The sequence below is a fragment of the Schistocerca cancellata genome, chromosome 8 (genome assembly GCF_023864275.1).
Source record: "Schistocerca cancellata isolate TAMUIC-IGC-003103 chromosome 8, iqSchCanc2.1, whole genome shotgun sequence".
NCBI lineage: Eukaryota > Metazoa > Arthropoda > Insecta > Orthoptera > Acrididae > Schistocerca > Schistocerca cancellata.
The window spans coordinates 437,016,774-437,034,676 of record NC_064633.1 but is presented as its reverse complement, the minus strand read 5'-3'; the positions used below and the strand labels follow the sequence as shown (position 1 = coordinate 437,034,676).

General features: G+C 42.9%; 1 protein-coding gene across 1 annotated transcript in view; it reads left to right on the top strand.

The window, feature by feature from the left end:
• Positions 1 to 17,903, top strand: part of LOC126095616 (lachesin-like) — a 426,868-nt gene that overhangs the window by 173,123 nt on the left and 235,842 nt on the right. The window contains exon 6 of the mRNA XM_049910384.1: positions 1,327 to 1,455. Coding sequence (XP_049766341.1) covers positions 1,327 to 1,455 — 129 coding nt within the window. The remainder of the gene's footprint in view (positions 1 to 1,326; positions 1,456 to 17,903) is intronic.

The window sequence follows — 17,903 nt, the reverse complement described above, 5'->3', positions numbered from 1 at the left end:
ATTCACCCTGTTTATAAACCTGTGTGTGTGTGTGTGTGTGTGTGTGTGTGTGTGTGTGTGTGTGTTTCAGTGTGGGCACAAGTGTACATTCAGAATCTCCTCCAAAACCTCAAGATCGATTTCAACGAAATTTGGCACAGGAACAGCAGGTCTCACGAGTATCACCACTATGTTGTTTATAAATTGTAGCTCCAATAGGAGAGCAACTAGGGGCAAAATCTTGTATTTTCCAGCCTGTGCTGTATAGTCTGCCATGTGTGATAAACATTGTATTGGCTCTGAGCACTATGGGACTTAATATCTGTGGTCATCAGTCCCATAGAACTTAGAACTACTTAAACCTAACTAACCTAAGGACATCACAGACATCCATGCCCGAGGCAGGATTCGAATCTGCGACCGTAGCAGTCCCGTGGTTCCGGACTGAGCGCCTGGAACCGCTAGACCACCGCGGCCGGGAAACATTGTATTGGATTAGGTACCAGCATGGCTTATTATCTTACTTTGTATGGCGGCGTGTATATCGGGGGCTAATAAATGATTTTCAACCCATTGACGTGTAGCCAGCCCTGCATGACAGGCGTGTTGGAATAGTTGTAACGGTCTGCTTTATAGAACTGTATTCCATTGGCTACATATTCTGATGAGCACGACTGGGAACAGGTTAAGATGGATAGACGAAGGGACGGATATACTGAGGAGGTGAGCAAATGGACAGAGAAAAGGGAGGAGGAAGCGATGCATGAGGCAGGTGGAAAGTGTGGAGGGGTAGTGGGCTGGTGCGAAAAGAAGAGGGTGAAATTGAAAGGGAGAGGCGGTGAAGGATACAACCGGAGGAGGGAGGAAGATATAGTCAGAAGAGTTGCAGGAAATAGACAAACCGAAGGAGAGGAGAAGACGTAGAGGCAGAGAGTGGGTAGGAAGAAAATTAGAGAGGTAGCAGGATTATGGGGACAGACAGAGGAAGGAAGAGGTGGACACAGGGAGGGGCAGGGGGAGGTGTGTTCCATGCATGTGTCGAACGCATTTGCAGGCGAAGCAGCTATGGAAACACTAGCAAATTCTTCTATCTGTGACGTTGGTTGTCGTCTGACACCGTTAAAAATGCAAAATATTGAAGGACGCACTTCCTAGATAGGTAGTCCTTTCTTAACGAAGGCCGCCACCCGCAACAGGATCTAAATGTTAGTTGTTTTAGTTTTTAACATGTTAAGTATTTTATAACTTGGTGCACCAGTACTCCCAGATGATTTCTGATGGGACTGACACCGGCTGCGGGAGCCTAAGTGTTTTAACCAGTGTTGTGACGAGTGCTCGGTGTTGCAGTGGACACGTACAACGGGAGCACGCTGCCCTTCTGGCGCATGGACCGCCGCCAGATGGGCGCCTTCCTGTGCATCGCCTCCAACGACGTGCCGCCCGCCGTCAGCAAGCGCGTCACGCTCAACGTCAACTGTGAGTACTGCGCGTCGTATCCACTGTACTCGTAGCACCCCTGAACACTTCACACACCAAAGGCATTCTGTCAGTTGTTGTCCTCTACAACTAGAGCTGCTGCATGCCTTCTGTACTCCTTACTAAGCAACGAATGTTCCATGAGACGCTGGGCAACGTTTTTATATAGCCTTAAACGTTCAGTTACGCTCGTATTTTTTCCTATGTATGCAATTTGCGCCCGAATAGGGCCGAGTCGCTGGTTTTCATGTTCTTTCAATTCTTCTTCGTCACCGGACTCACACTAACGGAAACGTTACTCGATTGTTTATTCCCTGCGCCCTTCGTGCCGGCTTGATAGTTTTCACATTCTAACAGTGTCTTATGCTCAGAAGAGCAACTCATATTTTCTTCCATGTGCTGAGCTCGATTATAAAGTCAATTTGTGATGCGGTAGGAGAAATTAAATCTGTGGTACAGCGTCCCGGTATGTTGCTGATAACGGTAATTACATTACATTGCTCACATTACATTGCATTAATGGTAATTCAGTACATTTTCTCAATGCGTAGAGCTGAAAGAAGCAAACTGTGCAAGTTTTTTTTCAAAAACACCCAAGAAACAAATCAAAGAGCGTGATTTCTGTCGACAGTCATATCAAGCGTAATATCATATTCAGTCAGAGAAGAGTCCCCGACAAATTTGGAAATAAACATTTCCTAAGGAAACATCGACCTAACTATGATATTTTGTATGAATGAGGGATTCAGCACTGGCAAAGGACCACCATTTTTATATTGTAGTCAAACAATGATATAAAAACCACTCTTTACGCAACTTTACCTGCAGAGCTATAAAGTCAAATCTGAGATCGAGGAACTCCTCTAAACGCGTCATTTGCTATCTCCAAATACCCTTCAGGCACACGTCTATTAGAGGTTCTGAGTCCGTCATCTGTAACGTTACTCGTTTATCATAAGGCACCTCAGAGCTCATTGCTCAACTGCGAGCATTTTATCTACTGTGTGCGTTTCACCAACTGAGTATTTATTATGATATGCTTTTCATACTTTCACTTTATGTAATATAATATGGCAATTTTGTAACAAGATCAGTTATATCATATGATGGCAGTATTATACTGCTGAAGCACGTTATCTTAGAACAATAAAAATATCTACACTGTGATCGAAACGTACGACGTGTGTCCTTCACTTCCAATGAATTATTTCACTAAATGGTAATCCTAAACGGGCCAGTCCCATTGATGTGAACACTACCTATATTCGACGTCTACGTGCATTAAACACTCGCAGACGCAAATGGCAGTACCAGCAGTGGAAAGCACATAAAGTGCGTCCATGTGACGCGCAAAAATACAGTCGTAATGCGGAAACGGGGCGAATTAGCTGACTGTGAGAGAATGAAACGCCTGCAGACGTCCTTATGATTTTATTTATTTTGTTGCAGCCAGTTTCGGCGCTTCAGTGCGCCGTCTTCAAGCCGTAGTTGATGCTACAAAATAAATAAAATCGTAAGGACGGCCGTAGTCTCAAAGACCTCCGGTCAAAAGGATGGAAATACAAAAACTCAATTAATCTGACGTCTGATTGGGCATCATCAGTAGCTTTCATAGTTTATGTCTACCCTCCATGGCAAAATGGCACTATCCAAAACCGGCGCCGAGGCAACTGCAGCTCATCACTGGCCACAGACTCAGGGGTGAAAGACGACAGCGGTTTGTGGGTGAATAAATGTGCAACTATTGAACCACAGACCGTCCAGATGAACCGAGGGGCTACCAGAAATGTCCCGTCAACGACCGTTCAGCGAACGTTTCTGCGGGAGCATATCCGCGGCAGGCACCTGGTTCAAGCACCCATACTGGCTGCAAATCACGCGCAACGAAGGCTGGTATTTGCATGCCAGCATCACAACTTGACGTCAGCTGCGTGGCGACAAGTCGTCCAATGGCGCGAAACATCTGAAAGCAAACACCGTGTAACAATCGCCGGAAGGGTCCAGGTCGGAGGAGGAAGCGTTGTGATCTGGGGAATGTTTTCGTGGTATAACCTGGGTGATGTCATCGTCCTGGAGGGCGCGATGGATCAACACAAGTATGTATCAATGCTTGGGAACCGTCTACACCCCTACAATGCATAATTGATTTTCCACGGCACGATGGCATTCACTAGACAAGACAATGCAGCCCGTCACACTGCTCGCAGTGTACATGCATGGTTCGAAGAGCACCAGGATGGGTTTACCTTACTCTCCTCACCACCAAACTCTCCGGATTTAAAACCAATCGAGAATGTGTGGGATCACCTCGCGTGGCCTGTTCGCTTCATGGACCCTCAGCGCATCTGACCGCAGCGCTCGAGTCGGCGCGGCTCCACATACCTCACGGTACCTTCTAGAACCCCACAGATTCGCTTCCTGCCCGTCTCGCAGCGTTCTGCACTGCAAAACGTTGTTACTAAGGTTTTTGACACAAGGTCACATTACAGGGACTGGAGAGTGTGCAGACCGAGACACACTGATAAACCAGAACATTATGTCCACTACACACTAAAACACGAAATGCCATCTGGTGGCGTCGCTGGCTCATGATACTTTAAATAAAGTAAATAACCGAAGCACAGACGAGTGGGGAATCATTCCAGTGACGATATGGACCCAAAGAGGGCAAATCCACTGACATACCTGATCAGGCAGAACATTATGACCATCCACCTAATAGCCGGTATGCCCACCTTTGGCGCCAATAACAGCGGCGACGCGTCGTAGCATGGACGCAGTGAGGCCTTGGTAGGTCGCTGGAAGGAGTTTGCACCACATATGCACACACAAGTCACCTAATTCCCGTAAATTCCCCACGCGCCTGCCCCCATCAGACGTTCGAGCCCTCCCTCGGGCATGGGTGTTGGTTGGTTGGTTGGTTTGGGGAAGGAGACCAGACAGCGTGGTCATCGGTCTCATCGGATTAGGGAAGGATGGGGAAGGAAGTCGGCCATGCCCTTTCAGAGGAACCATCCCGGCATTTGCCTGGAGTGATTTAGGGAAATCGGGATGGCCGGACGCGGGATTGAACCGTCGTCCTCCCGAATGCGAGTCCAGTGTCGGGCATGGGTGTGTCTGTCATCCTTAGCGTAAGTTAGTTTAAGGTAGATTAAGTAGTGCGTAAGCTTAGGGACCGATGACCTCAGCAGTTTGGTCCCATAAGACCTTACACAAATTTCCAAATTTCCCATAAATTCTGAGCAGCTGACAATGAGTTACATTCCCGATGGGTTCTACCGGCTTCAGATCTGGCGAATTGGGAGGTCAACACTGTTGCTGTGACCCTTGAACCACTCCATCACACTCTTGGCCTTGTGACATGGAGCATTATCGTGTTGAAAAATGCCGCTATTGTCGGGAAACATAATCGCCATGAAGGGTTATAGGTGATCTGCATTCACTGTACGATATTTATTGGCCGTCATGAAGACTTGACGAGCTCCACTGGACCTATGGATGCCCACGCGAAGGTTCCGCAAAGCATAATGGAGCCATCGCCAGCTTGTCTCCAACCCGCAATACAGGCATCAGGGAGGTGTTCCACTGGAAGACGACGGATCCGCGCCATACCATCAGCATGGTGGAGACAGTTTCGGGTTCATCAGATCATGCAACGCTCTGCTACTGGACCAACGTCCAGTGCCAACGGCCACGTGACCATTTCAGTCGTAGATACCGACGTCGTGGCATCATTGGCACATGCATGGGTCATTGGCTACGGAGGCTCATCGTTAGGAGTGTTCAGTGCTCTGTGTGTTCAGACGCACCTGTACCCTACCCAGCATTAACGTCTGATACTGTTTCCGCCACAGTTCGCCGTCTGTCCTGTTTTATCAGTCTGCACAGCCTAAGACGTTCGACGCCTGTTATGAGGATGACCGCCCAACCCCAGAACGTGTGGCCATGGTTTCACCTTGGTTTAACCACGTGTTGAAGACACTCACCACAGCACTCCTCAGACACCCGACAAGTTTAAGAAATGCTCTTGCCCTCGGTCAAATTCAGACAGATCGCCCACCTTCACTATTCTACACACGCGCAGCAGGTTCGCTAATAATACATGCACTGTCTGTGTGTGTGTGCTGTTGTATGTGAGTGTGTATATGTGCGTGCGTGCGTGTGTGTGTGTGTGTGTGTGTGTGTGTGTGTGTGTGTGTGTGTGCGTGTGCGTGTGGGGGAGGGGGGGGGCGGCTTGCATTGCATACATTCCCTGCCTGGTAACGTTGCTATCGCCTGAACGGGTTTATATCGATAGTAGAGCGGTGGTAATAACTTTCTGTTTGATCAGCGGAAGCGTCTGAGACAAAGTGCAGAATCCTACGACCTTGCAACTGGGAACGAACATCTCGGCAATTGCGAGGCATAAGCGCTGGGTCCTACTGTCGTGAACATCTGTGTAAAGTGATTGAAGGACTGTGATATCGCGAATGGCCGACTAGCTGGTGGACATCCACTCATCATGACAGGATGGGGACATCGGAGGTTTGCTCTGTCCGTAAAGTAGACCAGGCGGCGATCTGTGGCAGTTATGACGAAATAATACAATGCTTGTAGAGGGACGAGTTGGAGCACATAGTTCAGCGCACATTGTTGAACACTGAGCTCCACAGCAGATGATCCTCACTCTTCCCATGTAGATCTAACGACATTGTCAGTCACCATTGCAGTGGGCATGAGGTCATCGATACTGAAGCAATGGAAACGTGTTGCCTGGTCAAATGAATCATAATTCTCGTTACAATAGGTCTAATGTCGTATCGGGATATGCCGTCATCCAAACCAACGACTGCTCGAAAGATGCTTCGCGCCACGGACGCAGGTCAGTGCGAGCAGCTTTATGCTATGGGGGAAACTCATCTGAGATTCCATGACACCGATAATTGTAATCGACGACTGTGTACGGTCTGTGACCTACGTGAGCATTGCTGTGGACCACTTGCATCACTTCATGCTTCATGTCTTCCCCTACGACGATGGCACCTTCGCGCCGGAGAAATTCCCGCATCATAATGGTTTGAAGAGCACGATAGCGAACCCACGTTGCTGTCCTGACCACCAAATTCGCCTGATCAGAACCTAATTAAAATCGTTGTTATAATTCGTGGTGAAACCTTCAGCCGTCCTTTATTCTGCATACTTCGCTACTAGTTTCGGTCAATGACCACTATCCAGCTTAGCTGGTATAAACGGCAGGAACGTTATACCATAATTAAAGTTGCTAGCTACCACACTGGCAGTACGGGTTCAGATCCTGCTTCTGTACTCTCTTTTTCTTCAATGTCATCGTACTGTATAATATGATGTGGTAGTAGTCGTTTTCAACGCAGTAATTTCATTAATAAATTAGTTATTACAGAAAACTTTCTTAATGTATGTATTCCCTTTGTTACTGAATAGATTACAGAATAGTCTTAATCGCTATTAGTTGCATCGCTTGCTGTGCTGGAACGGAATTCCGGATGGTATTTGTCACAGAAGCAACCGACACAAACTGATAGAGCACCGCGCAATTCAATGAAAGCTACTGCCTTGCAGGACACGGATTTTTGAGAAGGGTTACGGGAAACTAATTTCGTTTGGATTGAAAAAGATTTTTCTTTCTTTGAATTCCTTCGATGAGACCCACGCGCATCAGTTCGTTCCTATGAAAGCAGGTGCTATAAATTGATGCTGAACTAACGAATGTATTTTAATGCAGTCTTTGTTTCGAAGCAATTTTTCTATTAGTCTTTAGCAGGCTGGGACTGTTTTCTGCTTCTTGTCGTGAAAATTGTAGCATTTCTGTAAAATTAGACGTCATAGGGTTGGCTAAGTGAAGTGAAATTGGTTGGGATAAACTGTATGTTGCAAGGGCTTGCTTTTCTTTCAGTCTCAAATATTTGATCATAAGTGCCTGATCAATCAACCCTTCCCATGGATGAATATTGCAAAGAAATTTTTCTTGTGCTATTGAGCATTTTCGTAAACTTCCCTGATTTAACGCAAGTCACAGTTACATTTTTTAATTTGTGAGCCAACTCGTCAACTCCAAACTCTGACAAATATCCCGGATTGTTCTTGTATGGATTAGAAGGAAACATACAAGGGAACATATTTCCCGACGCTGTTGTAGTATACTGTGCGACGAAGGAATTACTAATCTTGCTAAGATCCTTTTACTGCACAGAGACGGTTTTCGCTTCTTATTGTCCAAGGAATCCATTGTAGGCCGGTTGTTACTGGAAGCCGGTATGGTCGGTATTAATTACATAATCGAGGTGAAAATTAAGAATGAGTACTTCGGTCTGTATCCGGAATCCTTTCGCAGCTGCTAATACTTTGTCCAACATCGCGAATTGTTCGGAGCTGTTTACAATTTTAACTAAGAACCAATAACGGAACACGATTAAAGAAAGTATGCAGTAATGATTGTTTCCCCAACGAAATTATTATGCTGAAAATTACTATTTCTGAATAAGCCTGCATGACATATACTATTTAATGATACTGCGTATGACAAAATTACTGTAGAAAAAGAAGTAGACAGGACTTGAACCCATACCGCCGGCGTGGCGTCCATACATTAGCCGTTGCGCTACACTCGTTTGGTCAAAACAGGACTAGGATTAACGGTGTAGGAGATACGCAAAAACTGCAACTTCGATTTTCTCGGAAATGAAGGTCTGTCGCGTTGATAAGCCGTTAGCCAGGTGATCAGGACAGGTACATGTACAACATACCTGACACTCATTTAAATCCGTGATTAACAAGTCTGAGTATCCCCTGTGAGTAGGTCCCATTCGATAAGTGCGACTGGAAAAGGGATTTGAAATAAGCTTATGCAGCCTGTGATGTGATTCGTAATCTACTGCCTCCATCCATTAATGCTCTACAGAATGTTTAGTATCGACAACTCTGACACAGGAAGACTGCAATATCCTGTATTTTAGTACAATTTCAGTTAAATAACTACTTCAGGCACAATATAGTCTCCTCAACACATTAATTTAGCTTGTAATTATGTATAATGCACACGTTAAATGCATTTGCCGATACTGGTATCTATGAGTGAAAACAATATATAATTCATTTAATCTGTTACTCTAATATTTATTGGAAAATAAGATTGCGTATAGTTAATACTGGCGTGATAGGTTTTGTCGATGACTGCTTCGCTAAGCTGATCCATAACACCTGATACGGGACGATTCTGAAAAGGTCATGCTACATCGTTAGGATAGCATTACTTGATTGAATGAGTGCGCTATTGCAGATGAGGCAAGGTGTCAATTTACCTCTATTCATCGAATGGAACAACAAGTTTACGTTTTCCAATCACTGCTGCATGTATTACTATATACAGGGTGAGTCACCTAACGTTACCGCTGGATATATTTCGTAAACCACATCAAATACTGACGAACCGATTCCACAGACCGAACGTGAGGAGAGGGGCTAGTGTAATTGTTTAATACAAACCATACAAAAATGCACGGAAGTATGTTTTTTAACACAAACCTACGTTTTTTAAATGGAACCCCGTTAGTTTTGTTAGCACATCTGAACATATAAACAAATACGTAATCAGTGCCGTTTGTTGCATTGTAAAATGTTAATTACATCCTGAGATATTGTAACCTAAAGTGGACGCTAGAGTACCACTCCTCCGCTGTTCGATCGTGTGTATCGGAGAGCACTGCAACATACATCGCGTTTCTACAGAATGATCTGCCAACGTTGCTCGAAAATGTCCCACTGGAAACGCGTCGACGTATGTGGTATCAGCATGATGGTGCACCTGCACATTCCGCAATTAACACTAGGCTGACCCTTGACAGGATGTTCGACGGGCGTTTCATAGGCCGTGGAGGACGCATAAATTGGCCAGCCCGTTCTCCTGATCTTACACATCTGGAGTTATTTCTGTGGGGTACGTTAAAGGAGAATGTGTACCGTGATGTGCCTACAACCCCAGAGGATATGAAACAACGTATTGTGGCAGCCTGCGGCGACATTACACCAGATGTACTGCGGCGTGTACGACATTCATTACGCCAGAGATTGCAATTGTGTGCAGCAAATGATGGCCACCACATTGAACATCTATTGGCCTGACATGTCGGGACATACTTTATTCCACTCCGTAATTGAAAACGGAAACCACGTGTGTACGTGTACCTCACCCCTCGTCGTAATGTACATAAGCGTCAGTGAAAAAGACCAATAAAAAGGTGTTAGCATGTGGACGTAATGTGCTGTTCTAGTCTCTTCTGTACCTAAGGTCCATCACCGTTCCCTTTGGATCCCTACGTAATTCGGTGCCCTTCGATACACACGATCGAACAGCGGAGGAGTGGTACTCAAGAGTCAACTTTAGGTTACAATATCTCAGGATGTAATTAACATTTTACGATGCAACAAACGGCACTGATTACGTATTTGTTTATATGGTCAGATGTGCTAACAAAACTAACGAGGTTTCATTTAAAAAAACGCAGGTTTGTGTTAAAAAACATACTTCCGTGCATTTTTGTATGGTTTGTATTAACCAATTACACTAGCCCCTCTCCTCACTTTCGGTCTGTGGAATCGGTTCGTCAGTATTTGATGTGGTTTACGAAATATATCCAGCGGTAATGTTAGGTGACTCACCCTGTATATGTACAGAGGCTGTTAAGAGTAAACTTGTCGTTTTATTCGATATCACTAACAGTCACAGTAAGGCTTAACAGACATTCACATTTAAAAGACCTCTACATAGGCAATCAAATGCAAGTATAAGGCTGTGTTATAACTAACTGATAGAAACTCGTTGAAGTATAAATTACTTTACAATCTTTGATCACTAGAAAATTTTAGTGCTACATTCATGCGAAGTGGACAAAATCCTGGAGAATGATAAAATCGGAGAAATAAGTATTAAATTTTATGCCAAAGTTAGTTACATCTATAGGGCTACCCACATTATCTTCTTTTTTCAGGTGAAGTTGAGTCAAGTAAGTATAAATACACCGATAAAAATTCATTCTATTTATTTATGGGAGAGTTATCGAAACTGAACCACTTCAGAAAATCTGTTTGTTGCAACCTCAACAGTAAGTTACAATATGCAATACTCGACTTCAGGATTTTGCTCTTGGTATCTGATGTAAAGAATGGAAATGCTGGCAAAAATTAACAAATTACACTTAATTTTCTAAATATCTGCATGTGGTATAAATTAGGAATTTATTTCCCCCATTAGGGCCAGTGGGTGCATAAATTGTACCGCTCTTATAAACTATGTCCCACGCCCCTCTCTCCACTCTGTCCAGCACATTTTACCTGAATCCAAATTCTGCATTTCATGAATCTCATTGTCTTTCATCTGATGTCCCTCGTACAGCTCGCTGTGCTATTCATCTGTTTTAAGACTGCGTTTCTGTGGTGGCTCATAGTTTCACTGGCTAAGCCTTCACTTTTGATGTGCTGAATCATTTCCTTCGGATTCAGCGGAATTTCTTGAATGGTGGCTCTCATCCCACTTATTTCTGTCGCGGCTTCTTCTGGATTGAAATTATGGGGAAATCCGTTTCGTTTTGCGGTGTCGAACACAAGTTTTCTTACATCTGATAGGCTTAAATTGAATATCATCTCTCTAAATGTAAGAAAATTCTATTCTAATTCTTTTTCAACTTGGAATCTAATTTTTAAAAATCTCATATGCATTTCTAGGTAACCTTCAGCATGCCTATTAATTGTCAGCTTACGAACATTTTATATGCGTGCACGTTCATTAAATCAATGATAGGCGTTTAGATACACTGTTAGAACTTGAAACCTCCCCTTAGAAAAATTAATGAACTACTGTGCTGATAAACCTCTTACGTTATTTGATTTTGAAACAGCTGAGCAGAACTGAACGTACTCAGACATTTCTCTCTTTACTTATTCTGATCAACACCAAACTGACACACTATTTTTAGCTCAACGCAGTCTGACTTTCAATAATCCCTACGAAAGAATGGCCCTGACTAACAATAACCTATACCTTTCATGAATCACTTACCTCGCAAAAATCTTTCTTACTCGAACTACTGCCATACAGCGAGCGCCAATACTGCCAGCTAAATAAAAGGTTCTAACTACTGAAGGCACTAAGTACCGATAGGCATAGTTATCAAATGGAAGATTCTGATAGAGAACAAACAATGTATTTACCTTAATAGTGTTCAAAAGTCATCATATATATATATATATATATATCAGTTCATGATATCCAGCGTTACAAATTTACTCTTTCTGATGGACACACTTCCAGATTGTCCGCTCTCAAAATTCTGCCATCTCTGTCCCCACATACACCACTGGTGGCGCTCACCTCCAACTGCACAACACTACGCGCTGTTCACATCCAATTGCCCAACACTACAATAGCAAAAATTCCAACAATGCAAACCAGCCACAGACTGCACACAGCACAGCCAGTGACTGGCCAGCTTGAATGTGATTTATTGGTGGTTTTCTACATCCGACTAATTGAATACCAGGCTGGTACCCAAGTTACACGACTCGCAAACATTTAGCCAACTTTCGCTATCTTTTACACGAGTATCAATGCACGCAGACAGTTTGTGGTGTACATATTCCGTCGCGGTTGGTAGGTGGTTAGGGGGTGCCGGCAGTAAGGAAATCCGGTCACCCTTTAAACTAATCAGGCCCCATCTGTAAATAAACATGGCTACCCTGCGCCCATGCGAGACAAAGCCTGAAGAAGAAGAAGAATACCACGATATCCGACTTTGCCAACTCTTCATGGCTTTTACCTGACACAGTTGGAACTGAAGACTAGCAAATAAACTGTGAGAGAACTTTTTCTGTCGATAGGATTTGGTTTTAAAAAGGTGCCAGAATAAACAAATCTTCATGTGCTAGCATTCACTTACTAAACCGTTCGCAAAGCTCCAGTTTTTCTTGTAAGATTACCAGTCGATGGTGTCCACTTAGCTGCACGAGACGATGCTAAGGGAGAATGCAAGAAAGGAGGGAGACGGATTAGGGTGTACGTTGCGTCGATGACGCGATATTTAGAGACGGAGGACAACCTCAGATTGGGGAAGGGTGAGGAAGTAAAACGGCCTTGACCATTTAATGTGAAATGCAATTTGCTTAGTTGTTCTTTAGGACTTCTGGTGGATGAGTTCTTCAAGCAAATGTTTCAAGTCTTTGGAGAAGACTGACTGCAGCAACCTACCGGACTTTTATAGTCCGGAAATTATTCAGCAGAAGAAATTTGTGAAGCGGTCTGCAGCTTGCAGTTCTCGCCACTGTGAGAGGACACATGACTTAGTCAACAGCAAACATCACATGGTATGGCAAAGGAGTAAGTGACTCATAGTACATCCTAATACAATGAAACGATTAGAAAAGTCCAATGTGACACACTTTCCTGAATGAATAGCGTTTTTACACACGGCTGAAGGTGGCTACGATGATTCTCCCGAGTTCCGATAAACAAACTCACGCAGACACAGTGTGATATATCCGTTCAGGGGCCAGCAGGTACGAAATGGAAAGTGTATGGAAGAAGAAACGAAAACACTGTATATGGAACTCTCATGGCGGGAGCAGAGGATATTGTCGCGTTGCTGTTGAAATTATTTCATGTACTCACTGAATCACGACGAAATCAATGGCTTCGGCAATACCCTATGACCTATCCATCGCGATAAACAACCTGGAATTTTCCTGGAACGTGAATCTATGAATATTTACCATGTAACTGTTATGTTAAGAGATAGTGCAGTAATTACACTAGCAGCGATACACTATGTTGGTAGGCGTAGTGGCATTGTTTTCCGTAAAGCCGTGAAACACCAATAATATGCTGCTCACCAAAGAAAAAATAGAAATAAGTGATAAATAGAATTGGAGGAAACCAAATTTGGGGCATAACTTAATTAACACAATGGATCAACTGATAGGACATGTTCTGAGGTATAAAGCAACAGTCAGTCTGGTAATGAAAGAAATTTTGTGGGGCTAAAGTTACAGGGGGAATGTAAGGGTTGAGTACAGTATGTCCGAAAGGATACAGATTTATTCAGAAATGATACTTGCAAAGGGAAGTCTAGCTGCGTAACTAGCCGCAGAAGTGAAGACCACAACAACAACAAAAACAACAGCGGCGTTGACTATTCCATTTTCTGTAACATCAGTTCCTTCAGACTATAAACACAAAAACATATCAACAGTTGTCTGTTATAAGAACAATATGACATGAAGTAATTACACAGACAAGTATTGTTATCTGGGCTGCAATGTTCACATTTCAAGTCTTGTAGAAAGAGCTCTCGAAACGATTATCCTTGTACATATTAAATTGTTTAACTCTGAACTTAAATTCCCTATCAGAAAGAACTTGAAAGAAGTGTTTTGCGTACGTGAGAGCGTCTGCTCTTGAAACTAAATGTAGGATCAAGGGACCTGATGTTTTCTCTGCCGGTCTAAAATATTTTTCGTAACTAAATCAATGAGGGCAGACGGAAGTCACTATGATTTACTGTGCTCAGGTGCAAAAACAGTACACCAATCAACACGCTTTGTGGATTTACAACGAGGTGTCCCTGAATTCCAATCCATTACCGCTGCTTTGGGATCTAACACCCACACATGATACAGATACATACTGACATAGTAATCTTAGTTGAAAACATATGCAGCTGGGACAACCCTAGGAAGGAGCTCGCTATTCAGTCCTGCAGGGCTGTCGTGCAGAGTAAAATGGTCATGTCTGCATATCAAGGAACATGGAAGCCTTGCAATCGCCCCTTCTCTCGTCTCTCTCGTTCACGGCCACTTTGTGTCACCGTAGGTGCAAGATGAGTGGATAGATCTATTCAGTGGGTATTCTCCAGCTAAGGTCTTTTTCATTGGAACGTCAAATTATATCTCGTCTCACTCCATTTCAGATTTTTTTTTTTTTTTGTTCATTACTTCGTATACCACAGAAGGATGCTTCTAGAATATAGATATTCGACGGATTTGAGTACACGGATGATGGATTTCTGGATACGGACTCGTGTTTTCTGTATTATATAAATTCTGGTACGATAACGTGATGAAACATGTTAAATCGTTCCCATGTTATCAGCACACCGAAAATGAAACCTAGTTTTAACCTGACTCAAGCCTTTCGCATTCCACAATACGTAATACGGCCAGGGTGGAGAGTTTTTACTTGGAATGTCTAGTAACTATTAAATGATGAACATAATTCTACAGGAAAAATTATGTATCTACTCTCAGCAGTTCTAGGAGCATATTTCAGAACTGTGAACTGGAAGAACGAAGAAAGGCTGCATACCTGTATCAGCTACATTTTAATGATAACGTTGTACTTCTTGCCTAAAGTGCAGATAAACTTCAGCAACGTATGGAGGAACACAGCTGAGCGTGGTTGAAAGCTGACTTGAAAATCAGCTCACTAAACTAATTTATAAACAACACATGGAAACGAAAATAGTACAAATCAACAATGAAAACACAGAACCAGCCTCTAAGATTTCTATTTGACGTAGTTTTAGACAACGACAGGTTGGTCCGGAAAATATATGGTGAAAAATAAAAGGAGTCCAGAAAGCATTTCGAAACCTAAAAATTACATTCCATGTTCCCGAAAAGAAAATCTTATAGCCAGTATGTATTGGCAATGTGGACTTATGGTAGTGTGACTTAGGCCTCCCATGCGAAAACTGTTAAGAATTCAGGGTATATCCGTGAATAACATAGAGGTACTGGTCGGAAATTAGTAGAAGCGATAAAAAAGGAGTAGTATCATGGAACGGACGAAATGGAAAAGAGAAATGTAGCTGTACTAACATCTAAATGGAAGTGGGCGGAATACGTAGCTCCCTGAATTTATGGTTGATGGGTCAAGGAATTTAGTTGTCGGATTCCTTAAGGTCGAAACAGTGACGTAAAGAATATTAGAAAAATCGCAGGAAAAGCATGGGTTCATAAACCATCGAAAAATATAGAGGGGGAATCCATCCAGCAATGGCTGTGAAATGGTTGACATACAAGATGAAGAAAACTTCGCACTCTGGGGTACCTCAGCGCGATCTCTTAGATACTACCAGAACGAAAACAACATTTCATCCCGTGCATGTTTTCGTTAGAAACTGGACGTTAAAGAAAGGCAATTTGACAACACTGTGATCATAGTATGTCGAACGAGTACCGTCATTCAATACTGTGTAGCGGCTCTGCGCAGTTAGTGGACGTGGGTAGAGTCAATCGTTAGAATACTGGAGAGTTTTCTTCAGGGTCTACATGTCATTTGTGTCACTAACTGGGCAGCACTGCTGCAAAGTATTGAATGAGATACTTGTCGGTAGTGTAATTCCAGTGGTGCCGAGTTGCCTTTATTTGAAGTCCATTTCACGCCGAAAATTTGCACGAGCCGAAATTTTGTTACAGATATTTTTATACTGTCACTATGCAAGAATCGTGAGTCGGAGTCCTATGTGGTTCTCCATGTATATATCTATTATAATACAAATTTATGTCATACTCTTTTCAATTATTAAGTTATTCACATCTTGCGTTACAGGATGGATGTAGCACGTCGTTGTCGAAAGAAAGCTACAGTCACCGCTAGAAGCTTTAAGAGCTCAGAGGAGGTTGAAAATATCTTGTTCCGCATATGCTTTGTATGTACATTTAAGTAGATAACACGTGTCCTCAAAATTATTTGGTAAGTTTCGCATTTATCGGTTCGGTATGAGCTGCAACTACATTCTCGACTTCTTTCCAGCCTCTATCAAATAAACTACAAAGCATGATAAATGGAAAAATGAGATATTATGCCACTTATCACTATTCTTAGGATTGAAAAGACGGGCAATACACAATAACATACAATATGTACACGAACCAGTGGGGGTCAGGGGGAGGCAAATGATAGTGGAAGAATAAGAACGAACTGGACATATTAAACTGGTGTATGACAGAGATATAGTCTTTCGCCCCTGCTGTTCAATCTGTACTTCGAAGAAGCAATGACGGAAATAAAAGAATGATTCCAGACTGGGACTGAAATTTAAGGCGAAAGGATATCAATGTTTAATTAGGTCTGCTGATGACATTGCTATCCTCAGTGAAAGTGAAGAAGAATTACAGGATCTGCTGAAGGGAATGAACGGTATGAGTACAGAATATGGACTAAGAGTATATTGAAGAAATAAAAGAGTAATAAGAAGTAGCATCATAATGGAGGATCACAAAACAGATTAAGTTAAGGAATTCTGCTACCTAGGCAGTAAAATAACTCACGACGGGTGGAGAAGGAGGACCTAAAAAGCAGGCCAGCACTTTCATAAAGGGCCTTCATGGCCAACAGAGATTTACCTAGTATCAAACATAGGTCTTAATTTGAGGAAGAGATTTCTGAAAATGTACGGCTGAAGAAGAGCACCGTATGGCAGTGAGACAAGGACTGTGGGCAAAATAGAAACGAAGAGGATAGAAGGATTTAAGACGTGGTGCTCAGAAGGAATACGGAAAATTAGGTGGACTGATAAGGAATGAGGAGGCTTTCCGCAGAGTCAGCGAACAAAAGAATATATAAAAAACATTGACAAGAAGAAGGGATAGGATGATGGGACATTTGCTAAGACATCAGGAAATAACTTCCATGGGACTAGAGGGAGCTGTAGATGGTAAAAACTACATACGAAGACAGTGATTGTGGTACATCCAGCAAAGATTTGAGGACTTAGATTGCAAAGCTACTCTGAGATGAAAAGGTTGGCCCGTGAGAGGAAGAATGTACTTCACTTTAAACACTCTCTTGAAATTTCAACATTTCTTTGGGTATTCTCGGAGAAGAATGCCACAGAAACTGAGTAGCTCAAAGTTCAGCCCATGCGTAATCATCGGGATCAATTCGTACGAATTTGGTACTTATGTATTAATATTTCTACGCCCTGTGTACCATAGAGTCAGAGTACGTAGTTGCCGTGTATCAATCATTTGATGACCCATGCTAGCGTAATGTTCGATAAACGATGGAACTTTTCATTCATGTCCGACTATAATGTGGTACCTATTCAGGGTGTCATACAAAGTACCATATTGAGGGTGTTATTGAATGGATTTTTTTAGAATTTAGTCATTTATCGAAAATGGGACTCACGACATGAAATGTGAAATCGAACTATTACTGTGTTGTGAGAAACACTTTTTTTCTTGCTTTAGTGATAATGCTCCTGCTAATTCCGTAGGGTAAATGAACCGGCATTTGCAACGAAAGAAAAGAATCAAATATGTGTCTCGACAGCTTCGAGAAGCTGAAGCTCTTAACAATAAATGACGACTACCAACTCTCATTAGTGAGAGTGCAACATCGAATGTATTTTTTTTCTTTTTGTAGAGTTCAGCGCTCT